Below are 20,132 nucleotides of genomic sequence, written 5' to 3'. Positions count from 1 at the left end.
CATGTGTTCCAGTTTAGTTTGATGAAGCATTTCAGCTCATAGAATCACAAAGCACTTAAAACCTAAACAAAAATTATTCTTGAGTACATTTACCTTTTAGTGATGATACACAAATTCATCATATGAAAAGTATTTTTTGTCACATCCGACGAACGCAGACATTATCATCTACTTTTAAGCAAAACATAATTTCCACTTAGTTCGCACAGGTTGTTTGACCGACTCGTGAATTAGTCAATGAATCGTTCAGTTCGATTTGTAAACGAAGAATTTTTCAGACCGGCCGGTTTTTGAACCGATTCATTGAAAAGATCCGACTCGCAAGGATTCATTCACGAATCAGACATCGCGAGAGAAAAAAATACATCGACCAAAATATTTTCTGATGATTATTACATGTTTTATTATGAAGACAAGGACGACATAAATTAAAATGAAAAAAAAAAAATTAAATAAAAATAAACCAAAAGTAAAAAAGAAGGATTTAAAATTGCGGTTTGTGAATTTCACTCAAGCCTTTAAAATATCCGACATGGCCTTATGAGATCAAATAGTATTAATGCCTCAGAAATCTATCTTTTGGCAGTTTGATAGATTCAATCATAGACAGTAAAAGAAAGGATTCAAGTCGTGTTCGCGTGTTGTGACCGGTTGTGACCAATGACAATAGAGGGGGGTTGTTCTTTCTCTTCCATGAAAAGAGGCGGGGTTTGAGTTTGGGAAAATTCAGAGAAAAAGCGTAACTAGTCAGGAGGGAGAAATCTGGTATATCAAACTCGATTTTAAACATGGAAATAGCCTTTTAAGGTAAGTGGTTTACAGATTTAATGGCACAGTATATGATTGGGCACGAGAAACCTCCCCAATCGTCCGGATGAAATGCAGGAATCTCCTAAAGGAAAGCCCTGAACTATTCAGACAGTAACCAGGGGCCTCTGCTTTTCACATCACGTTAACTTACTCGACAGACTGCCTCTTGTTGCTCATAGCCTCTTTCATTTGACTGGTGATTTAAAGTCCTCAACAACCCTGCAGTCTCCAAGATTGGCAGCTTCTATTTAAACGCGTTTTACATTTTATGACAGCGTTGAAGTAAAGTACTCTTAACCTCATCTTTCCATTTTACCAAAATACTTGACACATTTGTTTCAGGGTTTTCTTATCCTATGGCAAAATTGATGTTGTCATGATTGTACATTTTAATTTTCTTTGATCGTCAATTTGATCGATATAAAATCATAATCATACCTAAACATTGTAAAGAGGAGCGTTGATGGGGTTGAACGTCTGCTTTGAACAAATGAAAGAAATCAAAAATAGTTTGAGGAAGTTTACTGGAAGGAAGTAGCCTTTAGAAATCTGATCCAGTCAACTTGTTTGTTTGTTGCAGTGTGATGCTGGGAAGTCTAATTCATGCCTTCATCCTGCCCCGAGAAGACTCTAACGTTAGCCTCTCTCACACACATCTGACCGCTGGAGGAAGGCGCAAACTTTGGAAGGCGTTGCGTCTTGTCGCTCGTGTCCAGAGTGAGTGAACGATGCGATGAAACTATTCTTTTTTGGCTTCACTCCTCGCGTGCTGTCACGGACGTATTCGACCTACGAAGCCAACGGCAACTCCAGCTAATAATGCGGCGTGATTGATCATCGGTAGGAGGCAATACCCATCCACTCTTTTGGATATCTGTGGACGAAGAGGCGTTTGTTCCGTGGTGTTTCTTGCTGTGACAGGACTACTTCGTTTAGATCAATATGACGTCTCCGGCTAAATTCCGAAAGGACAAGGAGATTATAGCCGAATATGAAACGCAAGTTAAAGGTAAGTGAAATGTGTCGCTAATGTGTTTTTCCTGCACGGCTACCATTGTGTTTCTTGTTGGATGGGTTACAGTGCATGTATGAGCGCAAGTGGAGCAAACGCAGTCGTATTTAGCAAAGAAAAACGCTATTTATTTGACTTTGTGAGAAACAATGCTAGCTCGTCTCTTCATGTGGCAGTGTGTCCAAACGGAATGATGGATGTGCGATCGGTCGGTCAGTCAGTCGCCTTTGTGAGAAGCGATATTGTCAATCAATACTAACTCAAACTGGGTTTTACTATTAAACATATGTTATTTATGTGACGTTTGTGTTGTTTTTTGTTTTGTTTCCTTTAGTCAGCTTGTGTAGGTTGTCAAGGCAGGGCGTTTTCTTTTGCCCTGCGCGTCTCTGTGCGAGCTGGTGTGGTGCTGTGTTCAACATTGATTTTTGAAACATGTCATGCTGGCTGACAGAGATGTTTTACAGTAGGTCACGGACTTAATCAACACGTTTAAAGCCGTTTTGTATTTTATTTGACCGAAAAACGTTCTACTGTCTGTGCGTGAATGAAGTAAAGGTGTGATGCTCGGTTATTGCTGTAACCTCATTAATGTTATTCTTACTGCGATGTGGTAACCGTTTAAAGCACTAGCCTGAAGGCTTGGAAAATATTTTCGCCTATTCTGAATGGTAATGTAGTATTTCATGAAGTAATTTTACCAGTACACTGCGCTTGTTTCTTTTGTGTGTTTTTGTCTCACTGGAGGGATTCTGTTCCCATAGAAACATCTGTCTGATGAGGCAAAACGAAGCTGTGTTTAATTCAAAGACCGATTGACTGATGCACTTCATTAGTGAAGCTCCGTATCACGTTATTCACGCAGTTATGTATTGTGCACTTTGAGTTGAGCAACTGATGAGCCCTGCCTGTTGATGCTAAGTGAGGGGAAAAGCTCCTTTAATAAGAGCCAGTGGGTTTCTCATCTATGAGAGTTTTCATTCAAGTAGGTCATTGTGACATAAATATTGCTAAACAGAGCATGAACCTAGTTTAGGGTGTTTAAATGTTTTGCATTGAAATATAGCTAAACCGTTCAAACTAGCCTAAGCTGGTATGATGGTTTCCCCAGCCTGGTCTTTTAGCTGGTTATAAAGGGGTTTTTGTCAGCTTTTCAAGTAATCCAGCTGGAGACCATCTTAAACCAGCTAAATGAAGCGGGCCATTAAAAGTCATTAAAGTCATTAATAAAGAGGGCCAGGGCCCATTAGAGGGCTGCAATATCATTTAAAATAAGTTATATGAAAAATAAATCTACTGTAATTAAAATTATAACTAAATTAATATTTCATACGTCATTCATTTTCAGTGTTAGCTGCCATCTTTATAAAAATATTTAAAAAATCTATTCCACCAATCACAAATGGCTGGAAAAGTGATGGAAATTAATTGGTCACCTGAATGTCAATTGCGACTGTTGCCATTTTTTACCTGCCTTTTAAGTTGAGCCTTTTAGTGTCTTTAACAGATGAACTGCAGAATTGAATAATAATTGCATTCACATCCCTGAGAAATGTTAGCCCCAACACATTGATCTGTTTCAGTTGATGAAATAAATGCAAATCTATAAACCTTATATTAATTCTGCACTATTGTTCCTCCTCCAGCTCCTCTCTCTGGATGCTGTGTCATATCACTTTCTCTTGCCTATTTGAACCCCCAGCCTCCCTCACAAGCAAATGAATCCCTATTACTCTGCCATTCCTGAAAAAAAAAACAAATTCTTATGGATCAGTTTGATCAAATATCTTGAGATGACAGGATCTGGAAAGAAACAATAATAGGCATGATTTCTTCTCTCAGGAATTGCAAGGGTGCACACAGAAAAATTGTCTAGATTTCGAAAGCAGCCTTGCCTAGTGAAACATCGCTGATTTGGCTTAATAATCTATCATAAATTAGTGGCAGAAGAGGAAGCAGTAATTGCTTGTGATCTATTTCTGTGCTGAGGCAACCAGACTTGAGGAGAAAATCTGAAAATGGAGAAGTCAGAGAGAGACACATCAAAGCTGCGTACATTTCTAACTGAATTATCATTGATTAACATCAGCTTGATGCAGAACATCAAGTTTTTCCATCAAAATCATGTTCTTATTCTCAGTGCCCTGGAGTTGGTGCTATAAGCTATTAAAATCCAATGAATACAGGCAAACAGTATCTCAATGATCAGATCTTTTCTGCCATTCTCAGTACCTTGGGTTCTCCATTCAGATTTTTTATAAAGGAATCACAAATGAGACCAACTCAAGCTCACTTATGGCTCAGGTACGAGCTTCTCTTACCAGAAACAGCTGAAGGAGATGGAAGACTGGGCTTGACGTTTCCAAGGATTGGCAGGAAATGTACATCTGTTTTTTTACCACGGCTGTTTGGAAGGATTGGATATTGTAGCTATAATCCTTCAGACATGGGAAGTGAGCCTGTCAAGCATGTGAAAAGTGACTATGCATATAAGAGCTTTCTCAAACTGTGGGAAACAAAATGATTGACTGCTCTAATTGGCATCAGTAATAAAAAAAGGAAAGCCTGGAAGATGCTTTGCCCCTCTTTTTGTGCTATGCCTGATGTATTTTTAACAATGGAAAAAGAACCAAAAGCATTTGGAGAAATTGTTTTAGTGAAGATTTAAAGATGGACATTTCCATTAGTTCCTGTAATTTAAAGATGGCAGAGAAACCGTACAGTGCAAAATGGATTAGAATTTTTTGTAGATTCGTTGATTTTAATAGTAACTTCACGCCTATGTATGTAAGTCACTGTTGAATTCAGTTTGAAGTGCTGATGGTGTTTCGGGGGGAGGATGCAAAAGCCTACTAACATTTTCCCTCTCGACATATTTCGGCAGAGTTTCTCACATTTCCCGGTTTGAATGTCAGTAATCACTGCGTTCATCCCGTTTCACAGCATCTGAGGCCCAAAACAGACCATTGGTTTTGATCAGTTATACTATATCCTCTGTGTTCTCGATCCTACTCATTGAATGCTCATTTGAATGTGTTTCTGCTGACAAGCGAAATAGTGGATATATCTTCACAACCCAAGCAGCTGTTATTTGGCTTTATGTGGCAAAAAAGAGATGGAATGAGAAAACCTTCACTTGGTTTCATTGGCAGTGGTTTGGTGTTTTCAAACATCTGGTTCTTTGAGCAGACAGTGAGATATTAATTGGTTGAGGAGAGTGAAAGATTCAGAGGCTGATCCAAAGAGAGAGACATCATGATGTGTTAATATTATTGATCGATATATGGACCAAGCTGATTATTTGGCTGATATTTAATGTTTAGAGATTGTCAGCATTGGTTGTGCAATGTCCCTGACAAATGAGAGAGAGGGAGAAAGAGAGAGTTTTTAAATCATTTTTATAAATAAATCTTATCAATAAAGTAAAAGAAATAATAAATACAGATTTCTATATTACAACAGGGATATAATTGGTTGTTGGATAACTATTTGGCCACTGTGACCCCTATGATCTCATTGTGATACCTATTATACATCAACTCTGGCTTTTTTCCATTTTGGTTAGATATTGTTTTGAAGGATGTGTTTAAATGGCACTGCTTGTTAGATGTCACTCCAAAGGTTATGGCTTGGTTGGTTTTTAAAAAGTGGCAGCACCTCTTCCAACCAATCCCAAAGTGTTGGGATGGGTTGAAAGTTAATATATGAGGTCGATGATTAGAAAGTCTTTTGGGTTTACGGCTCTGCATCAGCCTTTGTTTGCCCACACTGCAGCTGCAATGAATCTTTACAATTCCACTAATCTCTTCTTGTCCTTTTTAATACCCTTCCCCTAAAAAGTTTGCCTCAATTAGAACAGGCCAGCATTGATCCATGGCTCCTGCTCCAGCCAAGACTCTCCACTTTAGCACTTAATGAGTCCGTGGAATGGATGGTGTGCCCGGTATGGCACTAGAATACAGTATGCAAATGTTCTTCTTTATGTGGAAATGCTTACTTGATCTGAAATAATCTTCCCCAGGAAGGATGTTTGTTTAAGGAAGATGAGGAGAGGAAGGAGGGGGAGACAGTGCACAACACACATGTATTGTTGCTATTGTGTGCTCCTGAATTGAAAACTCACCCCCGATTTCTGGACTTCCTGTCAGAGGACCAGCCCTGAGGGAGTTGAACTGGATCAGGGTGAAGTTATCTGGATACCTTGTTGAGTTGGTCCAGATTTAAGTTTTTATCATTTATTTGATTAACTTGTGGATTAACAGTAGAGGCCAAGTTATATCTGTAAAAGAGACAACTCATTCTTGTACACTGTTAAAAATATTCCATAAAATATACGGTAAAAAACCGGCAGCTGTGGTTTAACAGTTTTATACCGTAAAAAAATACAGTTACACTGTTGTAGGTTTAAAGGTTTTATTTTATATTTACAGTTTAATACCATAATTTAATTGATATAATATTAATATTCAAACTTATTGAAGCACTGAAATCTGTTTTGTACCTTTGTATTACACTGGTAACCACCAAAATCAAGTTGTGATGAGAGAGTCACATGGTGAAACACAGCCCATCACAAGCAGCTTTTAAATAATAAGATACATAGAAGGTGCACGGTGTCATTCACACAAGCACTAAACACCATCATGGTGAGACTCATTAAACTGAAATATGCAATAAACATTAATTTAACAACATTTTATGTAACATACAAACCTAATACACATAACAGATGAGAAAAAATTAATAAGAAACATAGTTATTTCAAAGAAAAAACGTCAAATTCAAACAAAATTTGAAATGCAATGCAGAGAATTATGGGAACGTAAGTTTACGGTTTTTCCCTGTAAAGTTTACAGGAAATTACCGTTAACCAGTAAACAGATTTGTACTGTAGCATTTTCACAGTTTTTTACCGTTAAAATCACAGTCATTTTTTACAGTGTAGAAATTGGTCTTTGCAGCTTTTCTCATACCATTGTAGTAGTTCTCACACTTGCATTCACTTTAGAGAGCTCTTTAACCAATTAATCATCTGTGTTCCCAACATCTGTTATGTACTAAATGCCTCAGATGCAGAATAACTTTTTGCCTCAATCCACTAATAGACAGACACACAGCGTAATGTTTGTGGACGCAACAGAAAGGTCATAATTGACAACAGATGCCCGATCCCTCTGGATGCACATGACTAAATGCACAAAACTGTTACCTGACATAGAATAGGAAGGAATGAGGCCGAAATCACACCCCTCAAAACTCCATTATACTGTTTGTACTACATCAGCATAATTTACTGTGGAGATGAAAATGCCTGGATCGACTTTCTGTTGCCTCTAATTAATCTCCCGCTGTGCTTCTCAACAAATGAACACCAGGTGAATCCCAATCCAAATTTTAAAACTCTGCCAGACTGGATCACAAACATATGGATGAAACTCAAGGGAAGGTGGATGCTCCGTTTACCTGCCATCATGAACCTGCTTCTGCTTGCAAACATGCTCAGGGACCAGCTATTTCCAAACCACCTTTCTTCTTATTTTTCTATACATGCAAGTCATACACACATGCTCATTTTCATGGCCTGATGACATTTCATCTCCCTGATGGGTAACGCTGGACTAAATAATGATTTCTCTGTCAGTTAATGCTAAATGTCCTGAAGTCCAGCAGACCTTCAAAAAGGCACGGTAAAGTCATCAAGCACTTTCCCGGCGATCAGCCAAGGGAAGGTATGGGGGAGGGTTGGAGAGAGCCTGCAAAGTGGAAAACCATTTACATTCTGTCCTCCATTTACTTCTTTGTCAGACTGAAATGGCCGGTCTTGGTTTTAGTGGACTTTTGCATTCTGCATGACAGTAGAACACATGCCAGTCGTCGACATCAAAACAAACTGTGAGGTTAATTCTAAGACCCGGTAACAGTAATTTTTACTCAGACATTTTGTTTTAATTTAAAGAGCAGATCAATAAAATAAGTCAGAGTGCACACTTTGGATATACTTCCATGTTTCGGCTGTTCTGATTGGAGGATAGCAGACAGGAAGGGGTTTACCTTTTAAGAAGTGCTAATTATGGATTGCTCGTCACAGACATGGCTGTCTTCCATTAGTTCCACCTTTGAGGATGTTGGATTTCCACAAGGAAGAGTCTTGGGGCAAATAATTAAAGTAGGTGCACATAAATGTTAGTATTGAAATGATTTAAGAATTGTTGCGCACACAATTGTTGAAAGAGGTCATCTCAATGGCTGCTTATTGATAATCCAAAAAAAAGGTTATGTTGAAACACCAAAGGGAAATACAGATTGATTGATAGTGGTTTTTATTATTATTTGCAAATTAAGGTTAAGTGTTCAATGTTTGTACAACTAAGGGCAGCCCCATAGTTGCGCAAATTTGCACACTTCAGGAGCAGTTTACTGAAGAAAAAAATAAAAATAAAATAATTTAACCTAATTTATTTTGAAACCAATATGACTTAAACCGTAGTAGATTATTTAAAGGGTACATAACATACACAGTTTCACCTAATCTCATCTTTATCTTGAGTATCTATAGAGTAGTACTGCATCCTTCATATATCCAAAAAGTCTTTAGTTTTACCATATTCATAAAAGAAAAATACAGCTTTCCGAATCTTTCCGGAAAATCCGAGTTCCTGGAGGTGTGCCGTGAGCTGAGCTATAATACTGATGTTTCGTGTTTTTTCCATTAACATATATTCACTTATGTGCGGATTTCCAACAAAATACAGAAATCTGATGCAATTGTACTTACATGAATGGGGTCTTTTATCACAGGGACATATGCACAAATGATGTGCAAATCCAGAGTCGAATTGGGCCTTGTTTATAAAACATTCGTCACTCAAATGAACAGAACACACAAACGCACTTGATACACTCCGTTGCTGCCCCGGAAAAACAAACTGCATCCACTGTTCATGTAACGCTGGGTTCTTGGGGAAGCTGAACACGGTAAACTTTCCCTCACATCCAAAAACGCACTTATTTGGAAGCATTCTCGAACAAATCCTACGCAGCGCTGCCGACGATTTTGAAGCGCGTTGATGTGCGCGGTCTCACTCTCCTCTGGCCAACATGTGCGCGGATGCGCTTTTCCAGGAGAAATGCTCATATAAACCGAAACTTGTACCAACCCGGAAGTAAGATTTTCGGCACAAAAATTCTCAGTCATACTTCTAAATTATTTTTACAAACTTTGGCCATGTTTAGCATGAGAATCCATCTCTTTAACAATGTTAAAAACTCTGAATACACAAAACAACATTTGTACCCCCCCTTTAATACACTTATGATGCTTTTATTGTGCTTGTTTATTGTATTTTTGAGTTTTTCCCCTTTTATTATAAAAACATCTTTTTTGTGAGTTCCACAAAAGAAAGCAAGTAAATAAAACAGAATTTTAATTTTTTGGTTGAATTGTGCCTTTAAGATGACTGTCTTTTAGCTCTTTGTTAGCTTGAACAGTGACTCAGTTTGAATGAATCTAGTGGTATTTATGCTGATATTTGCATACTGTCAACAGACTCATTCATCCATCAGCTTGTCCGCTATGCAAAATCTGAATGGCAGCTCAACACAACTTACCTTCTCAACATCTTCTCTTCGACTGTGTGGAGTGTTTTTGAGAAAAGAAGTTATTAAAATGAGGAAGCATTTTCTACTCAGTTTTTCCCAAAGCATATCTCAGTTCCTCCTCTCCCTTAAGCCTGACCGCTGTGGGAACGAAGTCCACGTCTCACACGGCAACAGACCTGAAACCTGTAGGAATGTGCAACATGAGTCCGGACCACTGTCTTTGGAGAGCACCAGTGTCTTTTCTTTCTCCTTCTCCTTTCTTTCCAGATCTGCTATGGTTCTGGACTAACAATAAGAGCATTGTGTAGAACTGCAGGACCAAAGCGGTCTCTGTTCTTCTATTGTTCTTTTTTCTTGGCCTGCTCACTCCTACTTTTCTCGCAACTCCTGAAATGACGGTTTGTCAGTCAGGATGAAATATGACACATTGGTTTTTGGTGTTTTCCTCCCCCTCCCCCTTTCTTGACCAGACTTTTAATAATTGCAAACACATGACGTTTTTACACACGGTTGACTACACACTTGGGCATGTTGTTTTCTGCTTTGTATTCATTTCCATATGGCATACTTCAGTGTAGAGACCGTTTAATGAGAGACCACAGGCTATATTGCCTGTGTAATAATTATGATTGATCGTGTATATCCACGTCTTGGCTCTACACTGCTTGTAAATATGATTCAAAATATAGAAAGACTTGGATGTACAAGACTGGCAAAATCTGTTCAGGTTTTAGAAATGCACAGAATAAGCGAGGAGCTATGAAAACCCATGTACATCAACAAAAGCATATACATATCCTCCGTTTAAAAGTCAATAAATAAAGGGCAGCAGTTCCTCTAAATAAACCCAGCCTAAATGAAAAACAATTGAAACCGAGGTATTGGATGTCTGAGAAGTCCCTTGGGTCAGGACTGGAGAGGAAACAGATTTTTTCTTTGTGTTAAGGCCTGCTTTGTTTCCTGCATTTGTTAGGCCGGTTCATGATTACAGTTACTGACTGCTACGTTGCTTTCTGGCTCACTTCCTTACTCGACATCCAGCTAGATACTGTTTTAATCCACCTTGGTTTATAGTTAATGGTTCAAACAATGGTGAGCTCTGAAATTGAGTTGATAAAGAATACAGAATTGTGGGATTGTGTGAAGAATGATGTAATAGCGTTCAGACACTCTCAAATGTCTTGTTGTTGACTATTTCTTTGTGCTGCAGACTGGAAAAAGTATTGGCTGCCAAGAACAAGACACCTACCTTCATCTATTGTATATTTATGGGTGTAAGAATGATATTAGGTGTGTCTCTTTTCAGCATATATAAATGTTGCCTTCATCTCAATACCACAGACATGGTTTTCCTCCAAACCCAAACTTTTTTAGGTGTCTCTTTTCCTGTCAACTCTTATCACGAAAGTCTGACCAGTCGAATATCTTCTCTCCAAGATTGAACCTTTATGTCACTGGTCTTTACCACACGAGTCTTCTCTGTGCCTTTTACATCATTCACATCATTTCATTTCAGACTGAATGTTTTTTTTTTTTAAGTGACTTTTAATTCATTACTAACCACGAGAGTTGAGTACTTGCTTTAAGGGGAGTCTGTATGGTTGTCATTCCTTTTCTGAGTGCTTAGCCATTTATTCATTTGTTTATATTTCCATTTATTTATCTGTTTATTTTTATTTTGCCTTTTTTTAATATTTAGATCAAATCTGACACTTTTATTTTTGGATAGGCCTATATCTCCGCCTGATTTTTAATATTATGTATTCCTGCGGTGTTTACAATATAACTGCTAAAAGACAAGCTCTTTTTGGCTGTAAATTAAGAATATTGGCAGAGATACAGGCCTAGCCATTAGCCCAAATCCACACTATCAGGTAAAGGATAGCAGCAGGATTTTCAGCATTGGAAATGAGGTGCTACACTGCACCATTGCCACGAGCCATGCTGCAGGGACAAGGTCTGTCTGACTGGGTCACACTTCTACTAATGCTTTTTTAATGAAGCAATTCATCACTGCTTTTTGTTTTTCTCTTAATATGTGGTCTCTCTTTGTTTCCCCCTCCACAAACATGCTCAGGTTTGCACCTGATCTGAAGCTGGGTGAGAGGAGATGAGCCAAATGTATGCTTCATCTGTATTCTGATGTGCTAGCACAAATTACTTGGAGCCATTTTAGGTGTGCCAAAAAAATATCAAAGCATTTTTTTTTTTTTTTCCCCCTGTTCACACCATGTGAGCGTAGGAGAGCCGAGTGCCTCCTCCTCATGAGCCCAGCTTTGCTTTGAACTTCAGATACAGTATGCCCACAGTTACACACGTAAACCTTTTATACCTGTGTAACTTCCCAGGTTCACAAATAGCCTTAAAGGTGCCATCTGTCATATCTGGCAAAAAAATCAAGTCATTCTCCACATTCCATACCAGATGGGGGCAGTATGCCTCAATAAAGTGAATTGGTCTACTCTAGAGTAACAAACGAGAAACGGCAGTCTCTATGCCCCGCCCCTACCTTCACAACAACACTAGAGCATAGCTGAAGCCTATAAGACAGCGGTTCTCAATTGCAGTCCTCGCGCCCCACTGCTCTGCACATTTTGAACGTTTCTCTTAGCGCTTCAGACATTTGTTCTATTCGAACATAAGTGCCCTGCGAAGTGGACATCACAGGATATTCAGCCATGATTCCAGTTCGAAGTGAACGTAGCTATATGTTCCAATCAAAGTGCATTGAAGTGTGCAAGACGTGAATTTAAATTGTATTGATTTACAGAGGTATATGATGTCACAGTTGTCCATGTTTAAAGGAGCATTTCACCCGTGGGAACATTGATCTTCATTGAAAGTGGGTCATATATGTAGTCGAAATCTATTAAAACTTTCGAATTTGGTGCCTTTTTGACAGAGTTATTACAGAAAGTAACTTTAGGGCTCATTTGTATGGAAAACCACAACTCCCACAATGCAACACATTTGCACAGCTCCACAAGCCACTCCCACTAATCCAGAACACCGCTGTTAGGCGATATTGTCTACAAGACATTGAGGACACAGTTAGCGATGTATGGTATTTACGTGCCACAGTAGTAAACAATGCCACAGTAAGCTTTTTGTGCATTAAAAAAGGTACTGCACAAACAGTTTACAGTTGACGTTACGTAACTTATTAACCGGGAATCATTTCGTGATAATAATGCTTGAAGAAATTGGATACATTTCACGAAATGAATAATAAATTAAATTGAAACACTTATTTTAAAGTTAGACGTCCATTTGTCCCTGCAGGCTTCGGCTGGCGTTTCCAGTTTACCTTCGGAATTCTGAAGTATGTCTCCAGGACGCCTCTGTCCATATGCGGGGCGAAACTAGGATGGTTCACAACGCAAACATCCGTGTCCTTGTCTGCCTCAGACATTTCTTCGAGGAGAAATTGGCATCTTTCAAATTCTTTCAGCAGACAGACTCGAGCTCTGTGTCCGTAGGCGCACAACGAGAGCACAGGCACCACCAGTCCGCACCAGCTCGAGCACGCCCGGGCTCCTCGTACGCGACAGGCAGGTCTCCGGCCTCGGCTGCAGCCGCCGCCTCCTGTTCCTCCTCTGCGCTATATTGTGGCTCGTATAGATAGCCACGAACATCTGTTTCGAGCAACAGACTTTGAAAATCCTCTTCTTCCATATCATGAGTTGTTCCTCCAGCCATTCTCGTAAATCTGACTCCATAAGCGCTTGTTAGCTTAGCTACATAGCTTCCAAACAAGATGGCGGATTTTCATTTTCGTTTCTGTAAGTTTAGTCCCACCCACTGATCTGTAATAGGCCTGTAGGGTGAGTGGGTCCCACCCCCTGGAATAATAATAAGCTAGTGTCTGTAGTCTCTACACTTTTCAATGAATTTTGACTTCCTGCTTATTATGACGCAAAATGACGATTTTTACGTCATAATAAGCAGGAAGTAAAACAATTAAATCCTTATTTCTCCCATCTCAGGGAAAAACAAAGGAAAAATCCATGATCATTATAATATATGACTGGGTTTCTAACAATACAAAGCTAAATGCAAATGGGTGAAGTGATCCTTTAAAGACGCTGCACAGCACAAATCAGTGAATGAATGTTTCGATGTGAGGTAAACTTCAACAGATTTCCCCTGCTCAGAGAGTAGGGAGCAATGAACATTTGAAAAACAGTTCATGCACGGAGTTCATTTCTAACGAGCTGATTATCTGAATCAGGTGTGTTAACAGAGAAACGTGCAAAATATGCAGAGCAGTGGGGCGCGAGGACTGGAATTGAGAACCGCTGCTTTAAAGAGGACGTTTTGCCTCCAGAGGAACGTTGGGTGATGTCAAGTGATTTTGAAACATGACATCTTCAACCTACTCCCCTTCACCTTTACCAGTGAATATGTTCATATTCGTTTTGTTCATATTACATTGAGTTGTATATACACATTATTTGAATTCAATTCATTTGACAGACAGCATTCTGTCAACATCATTGGTCAACATCAGACAGCTGATGTTGACCAAGCTAGCGCCAACCAACGTAACCAGAGCTGCCAACTCTCAAGCATTCACCGTGAGACACACGCAATTGACTCTTTTCACACGCTTTCATGCAACACATCAATTTTCTCACGTACAGCAAAACCACGAAGCAAAGAGGACACGGAGACCAACAGACTAGACAGAGCAGGTTACTTATGATATAAAAAAATGGGTAAGTTATAGCTAGCTAATTATCAAACGCAGCTACGGTTAGCCATCGCTAACATTAGCAGGTTTATAGAACAGCCTTCGATACATTTCTATGTTATAACTTCCCGAAAAAAAAATACACAAACATATAAAACAAACTTCTAGCGAAATACTAACAGCATCTAACTTACCAATCCAAAAGAAATGTTGCAAGTTCGGTGTCATACCTCATTTCTTTCAGGTCCATCAGTTGGTTTACTCTGTTGTTTACTCTGGTTCGGCTCCTTTTCTTATCGGATTTGATTTGTGATTCCGAGCGCGGTTGTTTCCCTGTAGCGGGTGGTGGTCTCTTGCCAAGGGCTTAAGTCATCCTTCCGCTCTCTTCCCTGAACTGAAATGAAGTAGTGGGCTGTACTTTCCACATGATTGACATTAGGTATAAGTACGCCCACAAGCCGTGCGAGTTATTCGTGTATTGCAGGTTGGCTGGTGGTTATGTTGCCCGCATACGCCTCCCATGGCCGAAACTGGTATTACGACACCTGTCGGGCCGGGGCTAGTAATGCTACTGTTAATTAAGGTTGATATCTCTGCAGCACTATAACTTGACATTTTTTTAATGACATCATCGCCCTTATTTCTTCTCATACTTTTGATGAGTGTAGGTCATTTTTTTGTATATTTTTACCTCAATTTTTGCACATGGCACCTTTAAGCCAAACGCAAATTACAGACAGAGGGTCATCATTGTGTGTACACTTTACTCAACCAAATCAGACAAGTTTCTGTGAGAAAAGGAAAGAAAGAAATCTATAAAGATGTTTTACATAGAAAAATGTTTAAAAACATAATTAATTGACTTATTCTTATATGTTATATGATGAAATATATAAAATCTATTTCATGGTAAATATTTATGTATATTTATTTGAATTGATTTTTTTTTTTTTTACATGAATAAAACACATTTATGGCAAATAACTTTAAGGTATTGTTTTAAAAAACTGCATTATTTTACTGTGATTTTTTTTTTCTTTTCTTTATGATATCAAGACCAGACCTGTTGCAGACTTCAGTTTTGTAGTGTGCGTTTTGCAGGAAAGAAAAATAAATGCACATTAACTTCACTATCTGTGGACTGAGCCATTGAGTGTTTCCATACACTGAAACCAACATTGTGTGTTTTGGATTACCCACAGACTCTTGATGAGCAACCCTTGGAGGTTCCTGTGAGTGGGGGACAGGCGGATCTCAGCCCGCCGTGGGCTTTCTAGACTCTGACTTTGTTTTACTCAAACCAGATGTCTGCGCACCCTGCACATGACACCATAATGAGAGCCAAACCCGAGACTCTCATTCCTTTGCTTCATGCACAATATTCCTCCTTACGTAATAATTTACTGGCTTATTTTAAAGGATATAGGAGGTTGTGCTCCTTTGAAGTGTTAGCACAGCCCAGTGTGCTGGTACTTGTTTTTGACTGCACGTCTGCATGATAATGATAATTAAACCGAGATGAAACTCCAGGGTGTGCTGTAAATGTTTATCATTTTATTGCTCCAGTATTGGTATTGCCCATTAGTGTGATTTGCATATTTTGATACATATTCCGGTGTAGTACAAAGTTTGCATTGTGTAACTAAGTACATATACAGTTACAAGAAAATGTTGGGTTATGCAACTATACGTGTATAAACGCGTCCTGCTGCAAACAAGCAGAGAAATAACATACAGGAAAAGCAAGTTTGTTCAGTTTCAGGTGACCGAAAATCAACAATACATGTGTTAACAAACATCTCAGTGAACTGGTTCTATTCAAGAAGAAATATTGCTTAATATAACTGAATCAACCTGCTAAACAAACGAAAGTCATTTTAGGGGTCAGATCAGGTAAAATATAGTAATATTGTTACAGACTTCCTATTTGCCAGATAGTTTTATATAATATAAAAATTGTTACTGCTTTTTTACTAGGGAGAATAGTTCCCAGTTAAGCAGTTCGTAAATACTGCAATCCCTGACCACAGCACTCTCACCATGAAATAGTCACACATGCCAGTGTGGTCAACGGTCAAATGTAAATCTGTATGAAACAGTGGGCCTCTATAGTTTTTCCTCTAAGTGGCAGTTTAGGGTGATGTTTCTAGCCTCTCATCTTTATATGTTGGTTTCCCATGGTTACTTTTTGGTACTTTGAGTGCCAGCTGACATCCTTCATCCACAATATGATTAAATTTGATCATTCTGACATGACTTGAAGGCATCATTAAACACATAAAGACTTTAAAGGTGATCTGTGATGCTTGCATGAAGATTTGAACAAATCCAGCAGTAGTAATAAGCAATAAAAATAAGCAGCAGTCATCAGTCAATCATTTCCTGATGTCCAATGCACCCTGATTATCTTTTCAGATTATGAGAATACGTTTCCCTCTGTATCTTTTTTACCATTAGTGTTTCACACCTCAGATTATTACAGGCATACACTGGTGGTCAGACATAAACTTATGCTAAGCCTATTCTGCATCAACTCAAGGCACCCAAAATGTAACATGTGCTTACACTGCCTCTCCACAGATGTAAACATGTGCTCTGTCTCTGTCTTTCCTTGAATTTTCTCACTCTCTCCATGAGTCTGTTTTACCCTGACACTTTACAAAGGCCCCATTGGAGTGGGAGGTAATTCGTCTTGACACTAAGGAGGCCCGGCCATCTGACCCCACACTGGAATGCTGAAAGTACAGAAATCTCTTGTAGTGCTATATGATTTAATTACATAACTGTAAGGTATGTCTCAGTAGCTCACTGTATAATTTATGACATGATAATATGTCATCCTCCAGCAGCCTCTGAATCCACCAGTGAAACATAGTCATGGGAGGAAACACAAAGCCCTTTTGCTAGGTGGATAAATTATATGTACTTTATAATAGCAAGAATTTTTGTGAATTTTTTTTATTTTTGTTAAACCAAAACCAAAAAACTGTGTGTGTACATATTACTTATATATATCCATATATATTATTTTTATTTTTTTCTTTGCTATACAGGGTGTCGACTAGGGATATGCCGTTATCAAATTTTCATGTTGCCATTAATTGCTAATGCATTTATCACGGTATATGGTATTATCACGATAATGAAATTTTAGTTTTAAAAAAGTTTTAAAAACAGGTTTAATAACCTTTTTCTTATAACAAAAATAACTATGCAATAAAGCAACACAGAAAAATAAAGGTAAAAGTTTTAAACAGATTAAAGTGCAAAAGAACTATAAAGACCAATAGGTATCACTTTACAATAAGATCTCATTAGTTAACCTTAGTTAATGCATTAACATTCACAATGAGAGTTACATTTGTTACCGAAATTATTAATCTTTGTTAAAAAATACAACTTAGTTCATGTTAGCTCATTAAATAACACAGTTGCAACTAGGGGTGTGCACGGATAGTCGAACATTCGAATATTCGTTCTGCTCTAATTATTCGATAAAAATCATATTCGAATTTTGGAGAGAAAAAAACAAAAAAACAGTTCACAATAAAACCTAATTTGGTCACTTTCTGTGATTCTCCACGGCATATTTGAAGATGTATGCAAGCAAAAAATAATTAATGAATGAATAAGGGGCTGTTCACGTATCGCGCCTAAAAACGCGTGGAAAACCCTAGGCGCGCCGCTTTCTCCTTCTTTCCAAAGCGCTCGGACAGAAGTGCTCTTGAGGTTTCTGCCCTTCCTAAGCAACAATGACGCGCTCTCTCCATGAAGACGCAGAAATTTCAGCAAAGGATAAATGGATTTGCAGCACAAAAAAATCGCTTTTAGTAGCTCTGCTACTAAATTTATTTAAAAATGGCAATCCATATACAGCTATGATCAGCTGTTCCTTCATCTTGGCTGAGCTTTCAACGTTGTTAAGGGAAAGGATGAAGCTGAATGTTTAGTTCTTGTCACATGACCTGCGGTGCGCTTGCGGCATTCTGAAAAGTTGAGATGTTTTTAACTCGATGCGGTGCGGACTCGCCTGGAAAAAACGGGCGAGTCGTACCGCGTGCGCATTGCGACCGCATCGCGACCACATCGCTTCCGTTATGAGCGTGCATACCGCGCACCTACATTGGAAATAACGAACTTGAGGATGCAATGCCCACTTGTCGGAAAAGGCTGAGCCAGTTCTTCAGCGATGATTACAGAGAGTCCAGCCGAGACGAGTGGGAACAGTTCTTGCTGGAGCCATGTATTCCACCAGATGAGGATCCTATTCAGTGGTGAAACGAAAACATGAAGCACTTCACAAAACTCCGCGGCCGGCCTTGTTAACAGACTAAGGAGCCGACTTTTCCACGATCATGTTTACATGCCCGTATTTCTTAACAAGAACATGTAAAACAATAGAAAAAAAAGCAAAAAAGATTTGCTGACAGTTTAAAAGTTTAAAAGTTACGTGTAAGCTACATTCTGTACAATAGCCTAATTGTTGCAGGCTGTTTTACGTTTTTTCCTTTGTTCACTTTTTTTTTTTTTTGCTTTGAATCTGTACTTTTGTTTGTTTGCACGCATTGTTAAAGGTTTTCAGCAACAAAACACGATGTGTAATGTTCAAGCTTATTGTGTGTAAGCTTGTTCAAAATGACGGAAACAATAAATGTTGCTGAAAAATAACGTCTGTCTCATTAAACTTAACTTAAATAAACGAATATTCGAATATTAGTTTTTTGTGAGCTCAAATATTCGAATGTGATATTTGCGGAAAACGCCCACCCCTAGTTGCAACTCTTGATTTTAACAACATGTTATATATTGGAATACCTAAGATTAATGTATGTTCAGAATAATTTTTCATTGGCAGTTTGTTAACTGAATTAACTAGGGCTGTAGCTATCAAATATTTTAGTAATCGAGTATTCTACAAAAATTCCATCGATTAATCGAGTAATCGGATAAAATTGTGTTTTTGCTTAATTAAAGTGCAATATTAATTATGCAAGAGAAAATAAGACTCCTGGGTCTCTTAAAATGAACAACTAAGTTTCCTTTTTTTTTTTTTTTTTTAATATTTTTTTTTTTTTAAATGCATAGAATGCAATGCATACATCAAAAATAAACATTTAATTATTACCCATTGTTTCTCTGTCTGTAATTGTACTGTGAACAATGACAATAAAGTTGACAGGTTAATTAAGTGCATTTAAGTGCCATTCAGTTTGGGTTTTAAATGAAGCATTTTCTGAGATGCACATTAAACATTAAACACATAAAACATTAATTTAATTTATCTTTTAATTATTGAAAATTAACTTAACTTTTTGGTAAACAAAGGGGATTTGCTATAAAAAATAAAACATGGAAGAAATGTTGTGTGATTAAACCTTAAAAAAAAATTTAGTTTTTTTTTTTAGGCTATGTACATTCTGCTGAACGATAGTCTTTAACCGGACTTTTATTTTGACGGGTTGACGTACCTTTACAGTTCTGTGTATGTGATGTGATGCTAGTTTTATATGGGATTATAGTCCCGCCAAATGTATTGCAGTCACAGAGCGAAAAATAACAAGCAAAGATCAAATATTTAAAAACACGTTTAAAATAATAACGCACAAAAACGAAAAAAGCGACAGTCATGGATCGAAAAATAATAAGCGTAAATCAAAAATGTAAATGCATTTAAAATTATATTGCACAAAACTGAAACATGAATTCAAAATTTTCCAAATCTCAAACAAAATCAGGTTTCCTGCTCATATGTATTTTTTTTGTGTGCTTGTGGTCTTTTCCCCTTTGCTCTTGTTTCCACGTTCTGCGCTTGCGTTTCTAAAAGTTGCAGTTTGAGTTTCATGTAAATCAGTTCAAGGGAGAGTTGACGTCACTCCAATGCGACTCGTGGCTGCTGTGTTTATTTTACTGTCTATGGTGGCAGGTGTGTGTGTGTGAAGTAGAGGGTGATGGTGACAGTGGATTTTCAAATCTCTCCCGTCCCCCTCCCGCAAAAAAAGATCCCGTCTCGTCACAATCCCA

At 38.2% G+C, this 20,132-nt stretch overlaps 1 protein-coding gene across 2 annotated transcripts in view; it reads left to right on the top strand.

The window, feature by feature from the left end:
* Nucleotides 1-677: 677 nt before the first annotated feature.
* LOC132119448 (SLIT-ROBO Rho GTPase-activating protein 2-like) overlaps nucleotides 678-20,132 on the top strand; it is a 106,765-nt gene continuing 87,310 nt past the window's right edge. For both annotated transcript variants that reach the window (XM_059529415.1, XM_059529413.1), the window contains exons 1-2: nucleotides 678-807; nucleotides 1,391-1,819. In XM_059529415.1, coding sequence (XP_059385398.1) covers nucleotides 1,753-1,819 — 67 coding nt within the window. In that variant the 5' untranslated portion in view covers nucleotides 678-807; nucleotides 1,391-1,752. The remainder of the gene's footprint in view (nucleotides 808-1,390; nucleotides 1,820-20,132) is intronic.

Source organism: Carassius carassius, chromosome 38, assembly GCF_963082965.1.
Source record: "Carassius carassius chromosome 38, fCarCar2.1, whole genome shotgun sequence".
NCBI classification, from domain to species: domain Eukaryota; kingdom Metazoa; phylum Chordata; class Actinopteri; order Cypriniformes; family Cyprinidae; genus Carassius; species Carassius carassius.
Note: the sequence above shows the minus strand (reverse complement) of the source record. Positions and strands in the feature narration are given on the sequence as shown.